The sequence below is a fragment of the Chiloscyllium punctatum genome, chromosome 10 (genome assembly GCF_047496795.1).
Source record: "Chiloscyllium punctatum isolate Juve2018m chromosome 10, sChiPun1.3, whole genome shotgun sequence".
NCBI classification, from domain to species: Eukaryota; Metazoa; Chordata; class Chondrichthyes; order Orectolobiformes; family Hemiscylliidae; genus Chiloscyllium; species Chiloscyllium punctatum.
Window position 1 is genome coordinate 58,045,486 of NC_092748.1, and position 25,224 is coordinate 58,070,709.

Genomic DNA, 25,224 nt, shown 5'->3' on the forward strand with positions numbered 1-25,224 from the left:
TGACTTGGAACTATATTGCTGTTTCTTCACTGTAGCTGGAATATGATCCTAAAACTCCTTAATAGCACTGTGGTGCACTGCACCAGGTGGACTACGACAGTTCAAGGCAGCACCACCTGCATGAGAACAATTTCAGATTTGCTGATGATGCACCTCATGGAAGACCTTCCTGAAAATAAAATCTGATCTTTCATATTCTTGTTTTCCCACTATTCAACGTGTAAGAATTTAATGGGTTGGACTGTTGAAGTTTTCATATCTGCTTTTAAGAAAAATTGATATGAGAGAACAATTGGGAAGGGCATGCCAGAGAAATGTTTGTAAAAGCATTTCTTTGTGTGTTTGAGTTTTGGAGTTTTATCAGTGTGAATGCTTGTTTAATGATTGGTTATGGTTTGACTTGCAAATCATACTATGCAGATTCTTAATAAATTTCCTATGTAGGGCATTCTGCATTTGTAGCTCTACATAATCCACTTCCATCCTAATATATTTAACTTTTTAGTAAATGAATTAGTGCCTTGTGATTTTGCTTTGTCTGAAAATAGTTTTCATAGATGATCTGTAGCATGATGTTTATACTGAACCTTGCATTTTAAATTTTTAAGATTTTCTTCAAATTACAGAAGATATGCAGTACATTTTGAAGTTAACATTAAAATAGCAGTTGAGCTTTCTACCATTGAATCTTACAAACTGGGACTATTTAATAATTAGTGGCAGTAGAACTCTTTCAGCTCTGTTCTTGTAGTTACCATCTAAGCAGTGTACATTGAAGTTTACTTATTTAAAAACTTAAACTGGAATTCTCACTCATAATTTTCAGACAGTCGGTCTACTTCACCTATATCTAAGGTAGATATTACTGCAAAAGAAGATAAGTACTAATGCATTATTTATGGATATATGGTTTTCCACATATGGTAATTTCTTTACAGTTGGACATGACATATTAGTATATTCAGTTTCTTATTCTCAATGTTTAACTGAAAAAATTTCAGGCATGTATGTCGTCAGATAGTAAGTAACTATCTTAGCTGTTTTGCATTGATTTTCAGTGATTCAGTCAAGCTTAAACCTAGGATCTCAAATCTGAACACAGTGAAGTATGAGGGTGAATTGGCTCTAGAAGTTTGGGAAGCTGTAAATTTAAAAAAAAACTTTAGAGAATCAATTTGTAATTTGAAATAGCTGTATATATTTTCAAAAAACCATGAGAAAGTGGTCTATCCATAGCCATCAAGAAGTTGATTGAGTAGATTGAAAGATGCTTGCAATGTTCATAAAAAAAGTACTAAACCTGACAAATGGAAGGATTTTAGAATACAATATTGTCTGATCAAGACATTAATGATGAAGGGAGAGAAGAAAACAATGAACTAGATAGAAACCTGAAATATACTGCAAAAGCTTCCATAGAAGTGCACAAAGGAACAAATGAATGAAAATAAATGTGGTTCCCTTTTGGGCAATGTATTTGCAGATATATTCTATTTTCGCTCAAAAAGTGCACAACCTGCAGGAAGTCAATCCATATAACATTTCATAAATTCCTACTTTGGAAATTTAACCAGTCTGACTCAAGATTGGGATACAGATGAACTCTAACCCCACGCCTTTAATGCATTGTCTGAGCTGAGATGTCACCTTTTTTAATCAAACCTTAAGTTATCTTGAGAATGTGGCTTAAAAGTTGTTCTGGGATTTACATATTAATGAAAATTACATATTAACCAAAACCTGCAACACAGTTTAAAGACGAAAGACTTAACAGCAATCTAGGTTTGTTCTATATATTGTTTTAATTGCATGAAACTGTGATCTTTTGCACTAAATTCTGTGTCTTATGATCCTGCCCCACTAGTTACCTGATAAAGGAGCAGTGCTCTGAAAGCTAGTACTTCCAAATAAACCTGTTGGACTATAACCTGGTGCAGTGATTTTTAACTTTCTCAAATTTCAGAGCTGTCTTTTCTAAAAAAAAAAGCCATAACATCATAGTGTAATGGCACGCTGTGGCCTCTACTCTGGCCCATCCTGATGAAGGGTCTCGACCCGAAACATTGACCTCTCCACCTCCTGATGCTTCCTGGCTTGCTGTGTTTGCCAGTCTCCTTTTGGTCTACTTTTAAAATCCAATTGTTATGAAGAAACCTGACCTTAAACCTCCCTGTAAGGCTTGAAGTCTATGCACAGTCAACACATGCACATGCCATTATCTAAGGTGTCAAAAAGCAGACCCTGCCCTCTGAATCTTTAACAACCAAGCCACACAAGCTTGTTGGCAGAATTCAGAGAAGGTCTTGTGATCCTTTTCATTCCATTATTTTGCCTTAAAGTGACATTCCAAAGCTTCATAATCTTTTAAACTTTGTTTGTAATACTGCATATTATTTTGGTAATAGCTGCGTTGTCCTTTTTTTTTGGTGTAACGTGCATTAAAGGTCGTCCTATTCAATTCTACATACCTCCAACAAAGCAAATATAATTTAATTTTACTTTTTTTTTCAGTTTTGTAGTGTCACCAAGGATGGGGAGCATTACATGACTCCAACAGATTTTGTGCAGAAATATTTGGGATTACACACCGATCCACATTACAACCCCAAGACTGTACAGCTCCTAGCTGGCGTGGCTGACCAAACTAAAGATGGGTAAGGTGATATTTAACTTTTAATTTGCGAAATAATCTAAAATGTCTTTTTCTCGCACTCTTTCTGTACATTTTGAAAGATGTTTGTTTATAGTTGTGCAAAATTAAGCACAAGATGTTCCTGGTGATAACAAAGAATCGATCATTTGTGATGTTTTGTCATTATCGCATGAACTCCAAAAGCAAGGTTGTGGACAACCAATTGCAGTTCAGGAAAATGATAACTAAGCTGTCAACTTCCACAAAGAAATTTATAACTTTACTACATATTTTTCTGCTCTTGTTCAGTTTTAAATAAATGCATATAATTAAATGATCAGAGTTTAGAGAGTGGGAGTCTTTTCCAGAAAGCTTTTTTTTATTGAGTTGAAGAGAAATGTGTGTCATTTGCTCTTCTACCAGGATTCAGTGAGATTAACTTTTAACGTTAAATTCTGTAGGAAAGATAAATTGCTGTCATTTTGCAAATCTGGCCATTAATCTTTTTTCATGTTTTCAGTGCAGTATATTTATAAGAAATTAAAAATTACTCAAATTTACTGAACTATGTCATTCACATTGCTTCTCTTAATTTGGAAGAATTTAGACTTTTATAAAATATTCACTCTCACAGAATCATACAGTACAGAAGAATCCCTTTGGCCCATCAAATGTCTACTGTCAAAGCTGCACTAATTCCACCTTCAAACATTAGGCCCATAACCTTGAATGCTGTGACATTTCAAGTGAAGCTTGATGTTGGTGAATGAGCACCAGTTACTTAAAATAGTGTTGTCATTCATAGCAATTGCAACCGGTTGAATTTCTGAAGCCATTAAAATTTTGTTCGTTTTTTTGCATTTGTTCAATTCTGTTTGTGTTGATGACAGATGTTGCTGCTTTACAAATTCTTAGAGAAGACTCTATATGCAAATTATCACTTACTTTTGTGACTAAAGAAAACTGTAGCTTCCTGATTAAGTGCTTTCTCCTTTTGATTGAGATTAGCACTCCATCACATCTGCTGCTTTAGCTTGCTCCCCCTGGATAAGGCTAAATCTTCACTATATTGCAAGGTGAATGTTGTAGTATCACATCACACTGCAGTTAATACAGAAACTGCCTGATTAGAACTCAGCAGATATCTGACAATTATTAAAACACTGCAAAGCTTTCTTTAAAATGAGAAGTCAAACAATCAAGTTTTGAATTGATTCAGCAGATACGTTAACGGTGTATTATACTTCTTTCAAATATCAGCTTTAAAAGAGGTTTGTTGTGTTCATTTACAGGAGCATGCCAACATGTCACGTTATGTCAAGCTAATTTGAGTTTTTTAAATTATCCTGTGGAATGCAAACACTTATATTTTAATTAGTAAAGGAATCAAGTATTATAGTGAAAAGGAGGGAATTAGAGTTGAGGATTATTGGATCAGCCATGAATTGAATGGCAGAGCGGTTGATGGGCTGAATGATGTGCTTCTGCTGGAAGGCCTTATAGGCCTAAAGCAAGTAAATGTTGGCACTATAAATAGTTGTGCATAAAATGACAACAGATGGATAAATAAATTGCTGTGGAAATTCCAAACATAAAATTACATATCAGCTATTTCCCATAAATAAATATGGTACAGCTTTAATTAAAATTTTGTATTTCAGTAAAAGTTAGCCTAGTATTTTAAATGACTTTTTCTATTTTTTTTCCTATTTTCTAAGATACTTATTGAAGAACCAGCACATATGAATTGATTGTGAAGTGAATTCTAATAAAACTTTAAGACAGACTGGATGTAATGAAGTGAAACAAGGTTTCAGGGTAAATTGGCAGGATATCAGAAAATATTCAAAAGAGAAAAGCCAAAACAATATTTTGATACTTTTTAATCGAGCCGTATAACTTAACGAATGAAATACTTGTGACATAAAAATTAGGCGCAAGAGTAGGCCATACGTTCCAGGGCTCTTCTCCATCATTCAATAAAATCTGCATGACCTCCAGTTTTCTGCTGTATCACCGTGTCTCTTGATTTCCTTTTGTGTCCAAAACATTAGCAGTTTTGTTCTTGATTGTCTTCAACTGGATGTCCACATTTCTCTAGGGTTGAGAATTCCATAGATTCACTGTCTTCTGGATGAAAACATTTCTCCTCATTTTAGTCATACATGACCAGCCCCTTATCCTAAAACTGTGAATCCCAGTTCTAGTCCAGGCTCGTCCAATAGAGCTCTGCTGAGGAATCCTCTGTGTCTGTTGAGCTGTTCAAAATATAGGTAATCATGATAATATGCATCTTTTGTCAGAACCTTTCATCATGGTACTTATTGGGATAATTTGCAAGATGCCTTGATGTGTATATGAGGAAAAGTTTTTTTTTCCCCAGGAGACTTCAAGTTCTATGCTACGAAACTGTTATATATCTAAGTGTAACTGGAAGATCTTGCAAAATCTGTTCTCCAATCAGCCTGTTTCTCTCCTGTATTTGGTGCTGATAGGTTCACTAAACACTGTCATTGGCAGAGTAGCAAGTGTTTCAACATTAGTTTAAATCAGCCTGAGGCCTTGAGACACAGTGTGGGTCTGTGGCATGGGGATTTGGAGGATTGTAAAACACAGTGGTTTTGGTTGAAGAAAAATGAGAGCTACATAACTGGCTGCCAGGTGGTTAGGAGTACAAGAGTCAGGCGTTTGCAGGAACGGTAGCGGGAAGTTCAAGAGCAGCTGTGATGTTGATCAGAACATGTGTTTGTACCTTCATGACCACGTGTCCCTTCAGTGATATTAATCAGGCAACCTTCTGGCTGTGAATGGATTAGTGAATGAATTACTGAGAAAGGATGGGGAATTTGGCGAGCGAATGGGCGCAGGCATGTTGTTAAGTTGGTGAATCATTGTGGTTGAGTCCATCTGGGTGAGTGTGTATATGTTTCTGAGCTATTCATACAACCTCCTTCCCCAAAAGCCTTTTTCTCAAAGCAGGGTAGGAGTGGATGAAAATTCAGGCTGAAAGGCAGTCCACTTCCAATCCCCACTTTCCATGGATTCTGCTGACGCCAGTGCAGAGTGTATGCTACGAGATGCAAACCAAAGTTGGTGTTAGTTAAATCAATTTTTAAAGTTTGGTCCTGGTCCCAATTCCATTCCTGAATTATTCGGGCTTGTGGCCTAGTTTTATTCTGTCTTCATCTCAGTTTCTGAACTGAGATGGGGTAGAAAATGGTTTTGCAATTTGGCATAGTTTCAGTGGGCATTTTTAACAATTACTCATTTGAATTCTCAACTAAATTGTAAAACTTAACATTTCTGCTGAAGGGCTTATGCCTGTAATGTTGATTCTGCTGCTCCTCGGATGCTGCCCGACCTGCTGTGCTATTCCAGCACCACTCTCTTGACTCTGATCTACAGCATCTACAGTCCTCACTTTCTCCCTATTGTAAAACCTAACTTGCTTAACTTTGATTGTTCCCACCCGTCTCTCCAGGCCATTCACGAGAGAACTATTGAAATATGGCCCCCAGTGAAAAAGTTGGTGAACCCTTTTCTAGACCCTACAACAAAGGGAAACAACTTTGCAACATTGAGTTTGTCAAGCCCTTTAAGAATTTTTGTTTGTATATTTCAATGAGACCATCTCTTACTTTTTAAACTCCAGTGTGACTATTCTACATGAATTCTTTTGATTCTAGGAATCAATTTAATGTGCTTTCAGTGTACCATCTATAAGTTAGAAATATATCCTGAGTGCACAGTGCTCCAGGTGTGGTCTTACTAGAGCTCTATAGAATTGCTGAAAAATGTCGTTAGTCTTTTAGTAAAGGGTAACATCCCATTTACATTCATTGCAATTTATAACAATGAAGGAATTGATTATCAAATAAAATTTTCAGTTTTATCCTAGATAGATGAATGACATTTGAAGCAAACGGTGTTAAGTTAACTTTTCAGGACAAATAAAGACAAGCTGGAGAGTCATTAATAATTTAATTGAATCTGAAGATAATTATGCAGCCTAATGCAATGGTGGCAGGAAGTAAACAGAATTTTAAACTAATTGTCAGACCTGAAATGAGAGTTATGTTTTGTTAGAAAGCCAGTCATTAATTATGCTTGGACAGAAAAGCAAAGCTAATGCACAGTCCAGTGTACAAAGAATTCAATGAATCTGCTTCAATTGCAGCCATTTTTAATTTTTCATAAACTACAAATTTCTCATTCTAGGTGATCAGTACAATTTTTATGATACAATATTTCATTGGTTTATTTTCTATCCCCACAAACCCATGGACCTGGATTGGATACACTTTGACCTCAGTTGGCTCAGAGATTCCATTACCACGTGTATATACGTATGCACTGGTGCTGCACCGTAGCTTAATGTTTCCTGACATTTGGCCACCTGGTGATACAGGACAATGTAAACAATGCAGATTTGATCACTGTCCCAGCTGAAGTAATTCCTGGGGCCTGCCTCACCTCCAGTATGATATGAAAAGAGTGAGAGTAATATAGTAATACTTTCTATCCAAGTTTGTTTATCGTAGATAGGTTAAAGTGGTTCTGAGAAGAACAAGGGCCCATTGCTGCACTATTTTACAATTGTTTTGACTCCAGTGCAATTACTGCTGGATCAGTATGAAGATGTGAGATGGTGCTTCTCGAGCAATGTCTCATGTACAGTACTTTTATCCATATTGAAGTTTTTATTTAATATTGATATGAAGCAGAAACCTCTTCTACAAAACTGAAGTCGATAAATTATGCTGTTGTGCATCAAAATGTATTTGGCTCCAGTGGATGATAATTTTTTCCTGGCAGTCTGAATATGGAGAGGGATTCCTTTTTCCTTCTGTCACCAATTCAATATTCATTTAGTTGACGACATCCAGAATTTGAAAAAGTTGATATAAAAGAAATGTAGGGTACTTTCTTTTTAGCAAAGCAAGTTCTTTATAATATGCTGAGGTTAAATATGAATGAAAAGGGACTAATGTTTTTGTACAAAAATCTGATAATCATTTCATGTTACATTTGGTTCTGGAAAGTTCTTGTCTCTTCTGACAATGTTTGTATAATTTATGTTTAGCATGGCACTGTTTAAAAACTGGGAATAATGCTAGATATTTTTGCCATCAACTTTGTCTATGTTCATTGCTTGTACTGTCAATATTTATTGTTATAGATCATTCTCAATTGAAGAACTGCAATGTGTATTGCTTTCATAAAAAACTCAGCAATATTAGAAAATAGTTGGGTAATATACCATATGGTGTATATTCAATGCCACTAATATTTTAGCAATCCCATTGCAATGATATGTGACTACCTTTTCCATAAGTTTTTTGTTGAAGTGCAGTTTAGTGTTGCTGTTTTGAAGTGAAGAATTCTGACATATGCTTTATATCAGTGCAACAGGATGTCGAAAATCAGCATGTGTTGATTGAAAGGAAGACCAAGGTTTGTGAAGGCTGCCATTACTGAGAGTTAGGATTCAGCAGCAGTTTGTCGTAAGCAGGCAGCCCAGCTTTGTCTGACAGGTGACTATTTAAGAGGGTATGATCCATGTTGCAGGATAGATTATTATGCAGTTAATTGAACTGAAAACCAATTTTTATCTAAAAGTTTAAGTGGTTAAAAACCACCCAATTTAAGTTTTGAAATAATGATTAAATAGTACAGGTGGAAACAGATGTAACAAACAAGTGCAGTTTTATGATTTTAAGTGCTTTGTCATGGTCAGTAAATTATTAAATAACTTGTGACACAACTAATTCAACAGTTCATACGTAATGGTGTGAACTACTATGGTCAGGATTAGGAGTAAGGTATAAATGTCAAAAAGTGTCCAATGCTTGGCTTCTACCCTGCCAAACAATGCTGATCCCTGATCCTGGATAGAGTGAAAATCTTGGAAAAACTGTTTCCACTTTTGTAAAATACAACCGTGCATAGCTCTCTTTTCAGAAATAGGTTCTTTATTAAATATTGTCTATTCAAAAGTGAATTAAGAAGCAATTAAAATGCCTTTTCTGAGAATCTGATGACATGCTCTAGAATACCACTGTAGTTGATGTTGGGCACTTGCTGTAAATTTTACACATTTTTAGACAAGTGGTCAGCTGTATGCTTAACATTTTGAATGCATCTATGAATGTATTATTGGGGAAAAAAATCTGGAATTCGTAATCCAACCATTTTACCTCTTCCTCAGTCTATTTTCTGACTACGTGAAATGATGAATCTCGTTTGACTCAATGCATTATGTACTGGTGATCAGGTTGCAGCTGAACAGGAATTCTGCTGTAATCTGATCAACTCACTTACCACCCAGTCCTAATGGGAAGCATGAGTTGTTGATATTTCTTTAAATGTGTATTTGTTGGAATTGCTATTGTTGTAATTCTGGCAATGTCAAATTAATATAGACACCTTTATACTGAAAATCCAGCAATGAATTTAAAAGTGTACTCTATAATTTGACATGAAGCAACTTGTGTTTGTTTCTTTAAGTATCTCAATTTTTGATTAGCCTTCTTTGATAACTTTTGCATTGCAATTATAGGTTGATCTCCTTTCAAGAGTTTCTGGCATTTGAATCTGTTCTGTGTGCTCCTGATGCCATGTTTATTGTGGCTTTTCAGCTGTTTGACAAGAATGGCAATGGAGAAGTAACATTTGGTAAGCACTGTAAGATACAGTATAAGTGCAATACTAAAATTAATTGATGTTGTTACCCTGTTATTTTTCCTCCCATTGTAGTGTTTAATCTGCAGGCATGCTGTTATCAGCACTTTAGCATGTTTTCATAACTACTCACTTGGATATAAATGTAGATAGTACAGACTGCATGAGTAACTAAATATAATGGAACAGAAAGTTCTATTACTTTGTGGAGAATTCCTTGGAGTAAGCATCAATGTTCATAAAACAGCAATTTGAGTAGTGTTTCAAAACTTAAGAAGCAAGCATTAGTTGTAGATTGCAAGTCTGACTTTAACCCTAATCTTTACTTGTTGGTAATGAGAATCGTGACAATCAAAAAATATTCTTTGCAACCAGAGGCTGCTATTTGTCATTTATGTTCGCGACAAATTTGTGTTGAGTGTTTATTCCATGATTCATGACCTTCCGTGTGACAACTGGTAAAGCTTTTACTGTGGGCTTCAGGACTCTAGTGTTGCACCAGGGCTGTCTTGATTGTGTTACGACAGGTTGTTCCACCATCTGATCAAGGATGGTGGGCAGGTTCCTGATTTTGCAGACCCAAAGAATCTGCAAAAGGGGAGGTGAGAGATCTCAAGGGTGTTACAGAATTGGTGTATCTTCAGACAGCCAAGCTAAATTTAAAATTTAGGAGCCGAGGGACATTATTATTGTCTATTTGAGAAACTGGGAATTTCTCGTTAAGAGCTCCAAGAAATGTTTTTTGACTTCTACATATAAGAGTAGTAGCCAGAGATTAAAGATGTGGGACAATGTTTGAAATGCCTATCTGTAACATTTTCTAGATATGGTGACCGGGTTTAGCATATCCATGTTGGTAAATAAGGTAGTCAGATGGACTGTAGTGAGCAAAGTCATGAAAAGGCACAGGCCTTGGTTTACCAACAAAATTTTTAATAGATAATACAGTTGAATTTCAAATTCCTTTAGATGGTTGGAAGGTTTGCCTCATACTAATTTGTATATGATTGGAACCCAAACTGCTTTTAATACATATGATGAGCCACCAGTACTGGAAGGAACAACGATCAGCGCTATCCTTTTTGCATTCATCTATGTGATTCACAGACAGTGTATTGGCCAGCAAAGTCAGAATACTGGTGGATGACCACATTAGTAGTACATGTGAGAAAGTCTACTGGAAAGTTAAAACTTGGCAAAGTATCCAAGATAAAGGGCAAGAAATGAGGGGGTGGATTGGCAGAATAGATTGAGAATGGAGAACTAAAAAATGTAGTGCTAGTGCTTATTTGGGGGATACATTTAGGAGAAAGAGCAGAAAGATTTTCAGCAGACATAGAAATACAATTATGGATGTTGGGCGGGAGAAGAGCTATCTGGATGCTTTATTCTGTAGGCAGTTACAGGTTTTGGGTTAAGTAGAAATTTTGAAGTTGATTAAAAATCAGAGACAGAAGGGTATGACTGTGATTCAGAGTGCAACAGGTGTGGGGGTCTAACATAGTAAAGGAGGAGCCTCAGCATTTGATTCTGACCAACAGGTACAAATACTTGTCTTCTCTCTGTATAAGAACAAGAACTGTAGGGTGAAAAACAAAGTAAGTTGCAGGATGCTTTTAAGCTGGGTAGAACAAAAAATGGAATGTGATGGTGTGGGGACAGTATAATTGGGAATAGATATTGCTGCTTGTAGCTACAAAACTGTTGGAGGTCATGTTGTCTGTCCAGATCAAGGATTTATGGACACATTTTCATGGCTATAGACAATTGAGTAAGAGGTGGAGGATTAGTGTGTTGTGGCCCATGTGGAAACTGAGCATAGCGGCTCTGATGGGAGTGGTGTGTTGGTAATTAAGCCCCCCTCGTCCATGGATTATACCAAAAGTGGAAGTGTCTTATTGAATCACCAAAATAATAAATTTATCTCCTTTGTGCTACAAAAAGAAATGTCCATCTGGTGCTTTAAACAAACTCAAAAATAACTCCTTTATGAAAAGCAAGAACGTTTTTCCAAGTAAGTTGCAAAAATGGTTAACAACTAAACTGTAATTAAGTATACTTTCCTCTTGGTTTCAAACAGGTCGATTCATACACATACAAGTTACACAGCTCTGCAGACATAATTATGGGTTGGAATGAAAAAGGGGAAAAAAAAGTCACCAAGTCAAGGGCACAGATTTAGAAGGTAGAACGTATTGACCTCTCACAGTTCCTTTGGTCCCTGAATCAACAAGATCAACTTCTTGGCAGTCGCAGAATGACAAAAGATCTTCAACTCAGAGTTTAGATTCAAATAGATAGGAAATAATTAGGAGTCTTGATATTTGAATTATTATCCTGTTTTCCAACTGCTGACAGAGATTTTAGCAGGTTTTGCTTTAAGGTTTGTCCCTTACAGCTTTCTGCTGCATGCCTGTCTGACAACAGTTATATAGATCTGTGAAAACACACAGCTCCACAGTCAAGAAGCTGTTGAAATAGCATTGATTCTAGAACTTATCCAAGTCTGTTTAGCCAGCAATTAAGAATCTTAAAATTCACCTCTTATATCTTCTGAAAGCTCCAATAGACTCTTCACTTGAAATCACTTCCCTTCCAAGAAACAGCAGCTACTCCACTGTTCTCTTTGACCTTTTGATTTTTACTTTCTAAAAGGATTATATGATAAATGAATGGGTGCAAAAATATCAAAACAGTTCTATGTTTCAGTCTTTCATAGTCCAGAAATATGTTATTTCATAATGAAGGTTTTTTTGGAAGATGTGAACATAATACAGTTCGATACCATGTTAAGTTTGAGAGCCATTTATTCAATCCCAAACAATAATCTTAAGTTGTTTGGGTAATTAGACTAAAAGGGATGGTGCTGAAAATGTGTTGCTGGAAAAGCGCAGCAGGTCAGGTAGCATCCAAGGAACAGGAGAATCGACGTTTTGGGCATAAGCCCTTCTTCAGCCCTTCTTATGCCCGAAACGTCGATCCTCCTGTTCCTTGGATGCTGCCTGACCTGCTGCGCTTTTCCAGCAACACATTTTCAGCTCTGATCTCCAGCATCTGCAGTCCTCACTTTCTCCTAAAAGGGATGGTGGTAAATAAACAGTGGTAAATGCATTTTGGGAAAGCAAATCTTAGCAGGACTTATACACTTAATGGTAAGGTCCTTGGGAGTGTTGCTGAACAAAGAGACCTTGGAGTGCAGGTTCATAGCTCCTTGAAAGTGGAGTCGCAGGTAGATAGGATAGTGAAGAAGGCATTTGGTATGCTTTCCTTTATTGGTCAGAGTATTGAGTACAGGAGTTGGGAGGTCATGTTGCAGCTGTACAGGACATTGGTTAGGCCACTGTTGGAATATTGCATGCAATTCTGGTCTCCTTCCTATCGGAAAGATGTTGTGAAACTTGAAAGGGTTCAGAAAAGATTTACAAGGACGTTGCCAGAGTTGGAGGATCTGACCTACAGGGAGTGGCTGAACAGGCTGGGGCTGTTATCCCTGGAGCGCCGGAGGCTGAGGGGTGACCTTATAGAGGTTTACAAAATTATGAGGGGCATGGATAGGATAAATAGGCAAAGTTTTCTTCCCTGGTGTCGGGGAGACCAGAACGAGAGGGCATAGGTTTAGGGTGAGAGGGAAAAGATATAAAAGAGACCTAAGGGGCAACTTTTTCACGCAGAGGGTGGTATGTGTATGGAATGAGCTGCCGGAGGAAGTGGTGAAGGCTGGTACAATTGCAACCTTTAAGAGGCATTTGGATGGGTATATGAATAGGAAAGGTTTGGAGGGATATGGGCTGGGTGCTGGCAGGTGGGACTAGATTGGGTTGGGATATCTGGTCGGCATGGATGGGTTGGACCTAAGGGTCTGTTTCCATGCTGTACATCTCTATGACTCTATGCATTTAAAGAATCAATTAAAAATGTTCAACAAAAATGCATTAAAAATCATTTTAAAAAAAGCAAAAAAGCACTGCGAGAAAAATCTATCTGGCGTATACTAAGGCAGTAAAGAGTATTATTAGGAATAATAGCAAGCCTGAGGATTGGAAATGTTTCAGAAACTGGAAGGCCTCCAAAAATGATGAAAGGGGAAAAACTGGAATTAATATCCCTTAATATAAAAACAAGAGCTATAAGAAATTGGTAAAATGAGAGTAGCTGAGGGAAATATTAGTCCTTTTAAAGGCAGAGACAGGAGAAATTATTACAAGAAGTAAGGAAATTACAGGGATATTGTATACATATTTTGTGCCTATCTTCACATTAGAACTCTTAAGTTACATGCCAAAAATATAGGGCAGCTGAGGAGCTAACAAAAAAAATTGGAACCTAATGTATTTAGTATGAGCTGAAACAATGAAGACTGACTAAATCCTTACATCATAGCATTCGAGAAGAGGTAGCTGCAAGATGGTCGAAGTGCACGTTATGGTTTTCTAAACTTGCCAAGATTTTAGAGCATTAAAATTATTTCTATTTGCTCACAGAAAATTTACAATGAAACAGCTGCTGTTCAGGAAAGAAGGCTGAATAAAACCATCCAGTTACAGGTCATTCTGGTATAACACACATTTTGTCAATGCAAATTGGCTATAACACAGTTGATGAATTATCGATACTGTTCAGATAATGCGAACTTTCTATTGAATGGATATAACTATCTTTTACAGCGTGATTTTCTGTAGCATGAAGTTGTAGAGGAACACATCTGTTGTGTTATACCAGATTGTACAGTGTGGGAATCAATTATGAAGGAAGTTTTTAACAATGAATTTAGCAAATCATAATATGAACAGACTAAGCCATATGATTACCTGAAAAGGAAATGATGCCTGAAAAGTATCAGTTTTGTTTGAGGATAGCTCCAGGATGTCACGCAGTAGCACAGGATATCCTTCAGGGAGAGGTGATCAGTCAGAAATCATGAGGGACGTGATGGTCTGGTGATATTATCGCGGGATTGTCAATCCATAGACCCAGATAATATTCTGGGGATCCAGTCTTGAATCCTGCCATCGCAGGTGGTGGAATTTTAAGCTTAATATTAAAACCTGGAATTAAGAATCAAATGATGCCATGAATCTGTTGTTGATTGTTGGACAAACCCATCTAATGTCCTTTATGGAAGAAAACTGCCATCCTTATCTGGTCTGGCAACATGTGATTCCAGAACCATGGCAATATGGTTGAATCTTAAAAAAATCAAAGCAAATTACTGCGGATGCTGGAATCTGAAACCAAAAGAGAAATGCTGGAAAATCTCAGCAGGTCTGGCAGCATCTGTAAGGAGAGAAAAGAGCTGACGTTTCGAGTCTAACTGACCATTTGTCAAAGCTTTGACAAAGGGTCAGATAGACTTGAAACGTCAGCTCTTTTCTCTCCTTACAGATGCTGCCAGACCTGCTGAGATTTTCCAGCATTTTTCTTTTGGTTGAATCTTATCTGCCCTCAGGGCAATTAGGAATGGGTAATAAATGCTGGCCTAGCCAGTGATGCCCGTCCCATAAATGAATTTTTAAAAAAATGGGTAGAAGAGGGATCAGGTTGGTCTTGATTTTAGGGAGCAGTAAAAGAATTTAAATAGCAAGACCTCGTGCTACAATTTCAGGATTACTCCCAATGTTATTTACCAGCGAGCATAGAAATAAGGCCATCAGAAATAGGAGTGGAAGTAAGGCCATTTGGCCCATTGAGTCCACTCCGCCATACAATCGTGGCTGATGGGCTTTTCAAAGCCTCTTACCTGCACTTTCCCTGTATCCCTTAAATCCTTGAGAGATTAAGAATTTATCAATCTCTGCCTTGAAGACATTTAACGCCCCGGCCTCCACTGCACTCCGCAGCAATGAATTCCACAGGTCCACCACTCTCTGGCTGAAGAAATGTCTCCTCATTTCCGTTCTAAGTTTTACTCCATCTAATTCTAAGACTGTTCCCACGAGTCCTAGCATCCCCGCCTGATGGAAACAATTTCCCAGCGTCCACCCTTTCTAAGCCATGCATTATCTTGTTAAGTTTCTATTAGATCTCCTCTCAACCTTCTAAACTCTAATGAATACAATCCCAGGATCCCATTCCAGGGATCATGTGTGTGAATCTCAGCTGGACATGCTCCAGTGCCAGTATGTCCTGTCTGAGGTTTGGAGCCCAAATGAGGCCTAACCAAATCTTTATAAAGTCTCAGTAGCACATCACTGCTTTTACATCCAACCGTCTTGAGATAATTGACAACATTATATTTGCTTTCTTAATCACGGACTCAACCTGCAAGTCAATGCCTAGAGAATCTTGGACTAACACTCTCAGATCCCTTTGTACTTTGGCTTTATGAACTTTCTCACCGTTTATAAAGTAGTTCATGCCTGTATTCTTTTTTCCAAAATGCAATACCTTGCATTTGCTCACACTGAATTTCATCAGCCATTTCTTGGACCATTCTCCTAAACTGTCAATCTTTCTGTAGCCTCCCCACCTCCTCAGAACTACCTGCCTGTTCACCTAACTTCGTATCATCGGCAAACCTCACCAGAATGCCCCTAGTCTCTTCAAGTAAGAGGATCTATTGGTTAAATCTCTTCTCATGGGGATTTGATAAGTGCTGTTGATGATCACTTAAAGTAGCTTGTTATGGGGGTAGAATCCTATGAGACAGCTAAATTGGAAGGAATTAAAGTTGGTAACAGGAACTGGAGAAGTGATGAATGAAATTAAAGGTATGCAAAATAAAACCAAGCATCCGCTAAGGTTAGAATATAAAGTAATGTTAAAGGCACTCCAACCTGAAAGCACGCAGCATTCACAGCATGGTCAGTGATTTAAAGGCACAAAGACGGGTATAATCTAATAGCTGTTGCAGAAACATGATTGTAGAGCAACCAGGACTGCGAACTTGGGATTCAAGGGTACAGGCTTGCAAATGTGTTCTCTTCTTGAGTACATTGGCAAGCTGATTTATATTCAAGTTAGAACACAATGTAGGATAATATAAAATAGGCATTCAGAAGTACAAGGAAACATTTGCATGTTAATCTTTAAAATTAATACAGCCTTGTATGGCAATTCATTTTCATGTATGAGCGTTTGTAATTAGAATGTTTGTTAATCGCGGATGACCCATATTTGTAATTTTAGGAAAGGTGAAAAAGAGGTGTGGTGTTGTGTTGTTGATAAAGGATGGGATTAATGGGCGGGTAAAGAGTAAAGTCGCCATAGTCCCTGAGGGCTGCTGTCTCATTTGGAGCAAGATGATTGGTAGTGGTTTAATTTGTCAGGTCACCAAACCTCAGGTAAGGGGAGAGATTGAGGAGGAGATTCCATCATGGTAGCTTGAGCATGTACAGCAATTGAACCTATGCTATTGACGTCACTCTGCATTGTAAACCAGCTGTTCATCTGAGCTGAGGACCAAGAAATTGATTTTTAAAAAAGGAGCAAATGCAATTACCGAAAAAAAAAGACGTTTCCATAGGTATTTAAATATTTGAGAGGATTTGTAACTCAGGTTCTGGATGTAGGTTTGCTCGCTGAGCTGGAAGGTTCATTTTCGGATATTTCGTCACCATACTAGGTAACGTCTTCAGTGAGCTTCTGGATGAAGTTGGATGTCTTTTCAGTGTTGTTTCTAATACTGCTAAGAAATCTTGCTTGTCCGCATCCTGGAATTTATAATTTAATGTATTCAAAAAGAACTGGGCCCAACAAACACAGTCCACCGATTTCTCAGCAACAAACCCAAATAAGCAGACAAAACACATCCAGAAACCCTAGCCACTATCCCCTACATCAAAGTCATCTTTGAAATGACTGCCAAGCTACTCAGACCCCTTGGCACCGTGGTAGCCTACAAACCCACCAATACACTAAAACAGCAACTAATGAACTTGAAAGACCATATTCAGATAACAAGCCAAACTAATGTCATTTACAAAATACCGTGCAAGAACTGTAACAAACACTACATTGGACAAGCTGGCAGAAAACTAGTCACCAGGATACATGAACATCAGCTATCCACAAAAAGACATGATCCCCTCTCTCTGGTATCCTTACATACTGATGAGGAAGGATAGCACTTCGACTGGGACAACACATCTATCCTAGGGCAAGCCAAACAGAGAACATGCATGAGAATTCCTAGAAGCATGGCATTCCAACAGGAACTCTACCAACAAACACATTGACTTGGATCCCATTTACCACGGGGGGGGTGGCAGGAAATGACATCAGCATAGGAAATGATATCACCACAGGAAATGACATCACCAACCCTAGGAAATCCAAACATATAAATAGAAAGCAGGCCACACCATCAGTGCTTCATCCGGAGGCTCACTAAGGATGTTACCTAGTATGATGATGAAACATCTGAAAATGAACCTTCCAGCTCACTAAGCAAACCTACATCCAGAACGAAAATGTTTGTTTAAGGCAGATGTGGCTCCATTACAAGCAGTGAGAAGAATTAAAAATGATTAATGGAGGAAAAGTCAGAGAAGCTAAATGGTTATTTATATTTGTTGTCTTTGAAAAAGAAACAAGAAATCTTCGAAACTTAGATATCCAAGGTACTAAGTAAAATGAGGATTAGAAGAAATTAATGGGTCTGAAGGTTGATGAGTTCCCCAGGACATGATATTCCACACCCCAGTGTGTTGAATGAGATACCTATAGTGATAATGGATACATTGGTGATCATCTTCCATTAGTTCCTGCAGATTGAATAAGTAGCACATGTCACCCCACTATTTAAGAAGAGAGAGAGAAAACTGAGAGCTACAGTCCTATTTGCCGTAAATCAGTAGTGGAGAGAAATGATATAGTCAAGATATTCTCTAACTAACCTGTTTGGAGATGTTATCACACTTATAGAGCAGATTAGACTTGAACCCAGGCCTTCTAGCTTGGAGGTGAGGAAGAGCCCACTGTGCCGAATGCTAGAATATATTATAAAGAATGTGATCGTTCTTGACTGATAGTGATTTGATTGGGCACTGTCAGCAGAAGTATTTGGGTAATTTTCTGATCTAGTGATAATAAATAATGTGACAAATGCTTTGCTAATTTGGAATTTTAACCATCTAATTTTTTTTAGTGCTCCTCTTTTATTTCTACGAACTCAATCACTGATGTACAAATGTCCTTGATAGATTTGCCTGTATCATTAACTATTGCCTAAACTTATTGTAACTTTTTAAGAAGCTAATGCATGTAATTTTTATTCTGTAATTTCTTTAAGTCCTAACGACCTTCTCAAAATTATTCTTAGAAAACATCAAAGAGATCTTCAGCCAGACAATTATGCATCATCACATTCCTTTCAACTGGGATTGTGAGTTTATTCGGCTGCACTTTGGCTTTGACAGGAAAAAGAATCTTTCATACTCTGAATTTACACAGTTTTTGCAGGCAAGTAATAATCTCGACCAATTATTACACCTAAGGGGAACCATCATTTGATCTGATCCGCGTATTAGATGTATGTCTGTGTTTAGTCTTCCCACTGACCTTCGCCAAGTAATCTTGTCTTTGCCTCCTTGTCTTAATTGCATTTTATAAATATTCTGCTTTTTTAATCATACAAAGTAAGCTCCTAATATGTTGTATGTTTTCTATAATACATGGTTTTCTTGTAATTTTTATCATTATTGAATTCTACCTTAAACAGGATAATTTAAAATTATATATATTCCTTTAATATAAAGAGAAAAATATAAAATCTATCTTTGAGTAGATTTATATAAAACTTGCATGGGACATAGATATCACAGGCTGGATCAATATTTGTTGCCCCTGAGAAAATGGTGTTGAGCTGCCACCTTGAACTGCTTTGGATCGTTTGTTATGGTACCCTCGCATGCTACGAGATAGGAAGCTCCAGGATTCTGACTTAAGCAGCACTGAACAAATAGTGATTATATTTCTAACTCCTAATTAAAGTGAAACAATTCTTGTTTCAAGAAGTCTTGTACAAAGTCACTTGATTATGAAAATGATTAAACCTGTGTATATATAACTTGAACAAATTGCATAGTCTGAAACAATCAGCCTTAACTTGAAATTAATCCTTGTTATTTAAAAATATGTTGCATTTAAACGTTATTTACATTAAAATCCAATTATGTCAGGCTCATGTTTGTTAACAGGCAATGGACTTGTTAGTCTACTTGACTCTTGTTTTTTCTGAAAATATGGTCTTATCTTGGCTACCTGTTCGTATTGGGAGGTTTTTCCTTCTGCAACAGCCATTGAGATATTCTGAAGTGCACATCTTTCTCCACATGTTCTGCAGTTGAGGGCTTATTTGTGAGAGTACTCCCTGCTGGTCATTTCTGGGATTCTCAACAAGTTTTCATGGTAACTGAAATGGTACAGGACCCAAGGAGTCATGCTTTCATTTTAGGAAACCGTTTCTTACTCGGGTTCTGTAGCAAAGAGATGGATAGTTCAAGGAACATTGAACCAGATTTGTTTTCTTCAGGAAGGGAAAATAAGAAGCAAATCTTTTGAGTTCACAGTTGATTTTATGACCAAGAACAAAATGTTCAATGAGCTCCAAGAATTCCCACTACAAAGCAAAGATTGCCTCATGACTTTGTCTCAAATATATATGTCTCAGTTCTAGATACTGGCAACAAACCCAGGAAAGATTTCTGTACCTAACCTGACCTGATTATAATCTGGAATGAAATTATTGACATAGAAAGGCATGCCGACACGAATGGCATTCTTCTCATCAACTGTGCAGAATGCAAGCTCAGCATCATTATCCTTTTGCAGGAGATGAACAGGTGCAAAATATGGCAATACATATGAGTACCTGATGTTGCTTTCTGTGCTCGCAATTGCAAAGATATTCATATTGCCACAGCATTGATAGAAGCTGCTGACGACTGGAATGATCACTGACTTCATTCAATCATATCCATTAAATTGGCTCCCAAAAGATGAATGCAACTGAAAACATGTCCACATCAGATTGATGTTGAAACTCTGAAAGACCCACTCAAAAGAGACCAAATCCAAGGATAGCTGGGAGGGAAAAGCTTTCTAACTCCAGAAAATGAATGTCCCTGGTTGCTTAACTATCCTTGAACTCAGTATCATTAGTGCCTGCAAAGATGTACTTGATTTTTTTCTGACACAAAATCCAGATTGATTTAATGAGGATGATCAGGATCTTAATGAGATCTGAAGGTTGATAAATCACCTGGACCCGATAGACTACATCCCAGAGTTTTGAAGGGAATAACTGAGGAAGATTGTAGAGTTGTTGGTGATCTTTCAGGAATCGCTAGAGGGAAGGTCCCACAGGATCATAAGACACATAAATTATCGCAAATGATCCTGTTCCACAGCCACTTGATGAAGGAGTAGCGCTCTGAAAGCTTGTGTTTCCAAATAAACCTGTTGGACTATAACCTGGTGTTGTGATTTTTAACTTTGTACATCCCAATCAAACACCGGCACCTCACGTCCTGTATGTTATGGTCTTGTAAAGCAAACTGATTGTAAGCTTTAATGTTTCTGTGCTGGCAGAATGTCCAAAACTCAAAGTAAAGGATTTGCCGACAGAGGCAGAAAACAGCATAACAACATGAAGAACAGGCAGTGGGTACACAAGGCAAAAGCAATTAACATGCTGACATGAATGGAAACTGTGGCTTCTTCACCGCCACAAAGACTATTTGTGTTCTCAGTACAGAAGGACAATATCCTCTGCAGCCTAGAGGTTTGGGAGGTCTGATCAAGAAAAGTGAAACGTCACCTGTTAGAGGGAGCATTTTGAAGATGCAAAGGATTCACTGTTGACAAGTATTTTCAATTCCAACCACAACACCCAGGTGGGGACAAGCTCTGAAATTTGCCAATGCCTATGGAGTAATGAAAGTGATGGCACAAATAAAGAACAGCATTGCATCAGGGAGCGATGGAATTCCCGCTCAAATCTTTAGGTACATGACTGAGGAATGAACATCTTTGCTTTATGTTCTACAAGTCATGAATGAAGAGGAGCTCCTGAATGATGGAGATGACATTATTGTGACAATTTTCAAAAAGGAGGGGAAAATCAAAGTATAAAGTGCAAAGGCGTTACCATGATGTCCAGTGCAGGAAAAGATCATTACAAAACTTTTTTTTTGAACTGGCTCATTATTTGCAGAGAGAATACTCCTGAAATCAGCACTAAATGACATGGTGGATATTACTTTTGCAGCTTTTCAATTTAAAAAAAAGTCACAAGCAACATAATCCTCTTTATTGCGTTTTTTTGATGTGCCAAAGCTCTTCCTATTCAGTAAATTGTGTGCCAATCTGTAGGATTCTGCTCAAGTGTGGATGTCCTTCAAAATTTGTCGTCCTTCAAAATTTGTCATCCTTCACCTGCTTCATGGTGCATGAGCAAGTGACCCTTTGCAACTAATCCTTTAACCATTTGAGGTTTGCAAAGGTGTTGAACATGATTGTGAGACTGTCTCTGTTCTTTTATCTTCTGAGCTGCAATGGTCCATTGATTAGAGACAAGTTTCCTGCCAGAGTGCAGTTTGTTTATTGAATGACCTGTAAACATTTAATTGCTGACTACAATCAAACTGAGACCAGCCTGACTTCTGGTATTATGCTCCATTATGTTAATGATAGTGAGCAACTGCTGTTTTGGGAACAGACATTCAGAGACTTAACAACTTAATTACCAAAGCCATTGCAAACCTGGGACTTGGGCTCAGTATTCAGAAAAGCAAAGTCCTGCATTTAGCAAGTTCCCAGTGTGCAAAGCTGAGCCCCACTGATCAGTATTCCTGATGAGTGCCTGGAAACTATCTTTAACAGATAACTGGCATTTGACAAAGCAATCCAGAATTGCCTGAAATCTGTTGGTGCATCCTTTGGCCATCTATGGAAGCAGGCGTTTGAAGATTTAAACATCAAATCTGAAAATAAGCCCATAATCTACCATAGAGCCATAATCCCTACCTTACAGTTTGGTGTTGAAATATGAGCAATACATAGGAGGCACTTCAAAAACAGGAGTCATACCATCCACACTACCTGCAGAAGATCTTGCATATAAAGTGCAAAATGATGCACCAGCATCATTGCTGTCTCATGAGCATATTGCCATCTGCCATCAGTTTCATTGTGTTGATCATATAGTTTGGATGTCAGATACCAGACTCAAAGTAGGTTGTTTTCTCCCAGCTAAGTTGGGAGAGGCACACCAGAGAAGGACAGACAAAGTACTTCAAGGATATTACGAAAGTCAACACGAAGAAATGCAGAAAATGCTAAACAAACTCAGCAGGTTTGGCAGCATCTGTGGAGAGAGGAATAGCGTTAACGTTTTAAGTTCAGGTCATAACGGACTTGAAACATTAAACCTGTTTCCCTCTTCACCGTTGCATCCAGCCCTGAGTTTTTCTTTGCATTTGATGTGTTTACTTCAGATTTCCAGTATCTACGCTACTTTGCTTTTATATGAGGAAATGCAATCTTAACAACTACTCCTGGGAGATGCTTACCCTTGACCAAAACAGATGGAGGCAATCTATGACAAGAGTTCCAAATTTTTGAGACCCAGCTATGACAAAAAAAGGAAGGAAAGTGAAAACAAAAAGAATAAGTCCTGACTCATAACAAATAATGCACAGTGGGACATAACATGAGAAATGCCCCATCTTTGGACTTGTGAAAGGCAACTGTCCTTATCCTGAGAAATGGCCATAAATGTTGTTTCTTTTAATTTGTAAAACAATGGTAGTGTCAAAAGGATAGTAGAATTTCTGGTGAACTTTTCACAGTGTTTGATTTAGTGATCGCTAATTTACAGTTTATATGATGGGTACAGATGTTGGAGTGAATCTTCTGATTTAATTGTTCTCAGTTTATTATTACTGATATTGTCCTTTTCGGAAGTTGTTCTGATTCCTAAAGGTGGTGATGGCTCTAATCCAAGAGGGAAATAATGTTTTTTCTTAAATGCATGTATTTTTGATTCTCTTTTTGCAGGAGCTACAGCTAGAACATGCAAGACAAGCCTTTGTACAAAAGGACAAAAACAAAAGTGGCACAATTGTGGCATTAGACTTCAGTGATATTATGGTTACCATTCGTTCACACATGCTAACTCCTTTTGTTGAAGAGAACCTTGTCTCAGTAAGTGAAATTAGCAGACTTTTTTCCCCCAAAAGTAGAGCTTGATGTTGTTTTTATAATGGAAAGCTTGTTCAAATAATTAGCTTCTATATTGAATACTATCAATCTTAATAATTTTAAAATTCATCACATTTACAAAATCAGTTCTCTGTTGCTTTAGATCAGTTTTGTCCAATGAAGGCTTGCACACTTGTTGAGTTGCCATCATGTGTGTATCAGAAATACACCTATTAAAAATTTAGTTTGTATTTTGAGTTTTCACTGGAATCAATTTCCTGAAATACTTCTGTCTTAGTGCAGATCAAATCAACATTTACAGTATCTAACGTAACACTGAGAATTAACTACAGCTGAGAGACACTCAATGTTTTTAAAAACAAGTAGATGAAAGCAAATGACAAGTGTCAATGGATGTTTTTTAACTGAACAGGACTTAGTTGGAAACCATACTACTGACAAGAAGATAACTCATTTTTATAACTGAGGACTATGGATGTTCAGTTTCTGCCATCAGGCTTGTTACGATGTGTCAATGCACACAGCAGGCTCACTGTTGAGCCTAAAAGCCTATTGGAAATTTTTGGTCTTTCTGCCTTTACCTCTCAGTAGATCTCTCCTCCTTCCCACCAATATGAGACATTAAAATGTTGAATTTGAGTTGGTTTCATGTGGAGCATGTTTGTAAACAGTGTATCTATTCCTGTGCATGATGCACAAATTTGTTACAACGGCAACTTAATATGCAAGTCATTGTTTTAATTGTGAACAGCTGTACTTTTTTAAGTTGTGAAGACCCAAGTTCCATTACTTTCTGGGGAAAAGAATTCCCCACGTGAATAACTCTCATGTGAGAAACTATTTTCCTAGAGTCTGCCTTAAAAGAGAGACTGCTGATTCTTAATCCTCCAGATTTAGTGTCCCTGAAAAAAGAAAAATCTTCAAGATATCCATCCTAAACAGTCAGTGGTTGACTAGAATTAAGTATTGTATTAGACTAAAAGAAGATACTTATAATACTGCAAAAATGAATAAAGTTGAAGATTCAGCTGTGATAAGAAACAGCAAAGAGCAACCAAAAAATTGATGAGCAAATAAAATATAAACTAAACAATTTTTAAAAAAAAACTCTATGCTTTACAAGTATATAAAAAGGAAGAGAGTAATAAAAGTAAAGCTCTTTTGAGACGGAGACGGGAGAAATTATAATGGGAATATTACTTAAATTTATATATACCTTCGTGGCAAAGACATAAAAAACGCACCAAAAATAGTTGGATATTAAATGACTCGTTAGACTGAAGAACAAAGAATAATTAATATTCATAGAGGAAATTAACTGGACATCCTAATGGAACTAAAAGCCTCCACTTCCCTAGACTGAATGGCCTAGCGTTCAAAAAGGGTGACCACAGAGATGGTGAACATATCGATTGTGGAATTGCAAAGTTTTCTTAAACAATCTTGACTGGATTTGAAGACAGTAAATGTAATGCTGTGTGGTGGCTCAGTGGTTAGCACTGCTGGCTAACAATGCCAAGGACCCAGGTTTGATTCCAGCCTCAGGTGACTGTGTGGAGTTTGCACATTCTCCCCGTGTCTGCGTGGGTTTCCTCCAGGTGCTCCTTTCACCTCCCACAGTCCAAAGATGTACAGGTTAGGTGAATTGGCTGTGCTAAATTGCCCATTGTTTTCAGGGATGTGTAAGTGAGATGCATTAGTCTGGGGTAAATATAGGGTAGGGGAATGGGTCTGGGTGGGTTACTCTT

At 37.5% G+C, this 25,224-nt stretch overlaps 1 protein-coding gene across 4 annotated transcripts in view; it reads left to right on the forward strand.

The window, feature by feature from the left end:
• Positions 1 to 25,224, forward strand: part of slc25a12 (solute carrier family 25 member 12) — a 131,801-nt gene that overhangs the window by 10,696 nt on the left and 95,881 nt on the right. For 3 of the 4 annotated variants that reach the window (XM_072579241.1, XM_072579242.1, XM_072579243.1), the window contains exons 3-6: positions 2,512 to 2,654; positions 9,192 to 9,307; positions 18,573 to 18,712; positions 23,312 to 23,458. In XM_072579241.1, coding sequence (XP_072435342.1) covers positions 2,512 to 2,654; positions 9,192 to 9,307; positions 18,573 to 18,712; positions 23,312 to 23,458 — 546 coding nt within the window. Of the gene's footprint in view, positions 1 to 2,511; positions 2,655 to 8,036; positions 8,167 to 9,191; positions 9,308 to 18,572; positions 18,713 to 23,311; positions 23,459 to 25,224 lie in introns of those variants that run through there. The other variant, XM_072579244.1, reaches the window with a different exon arrangement.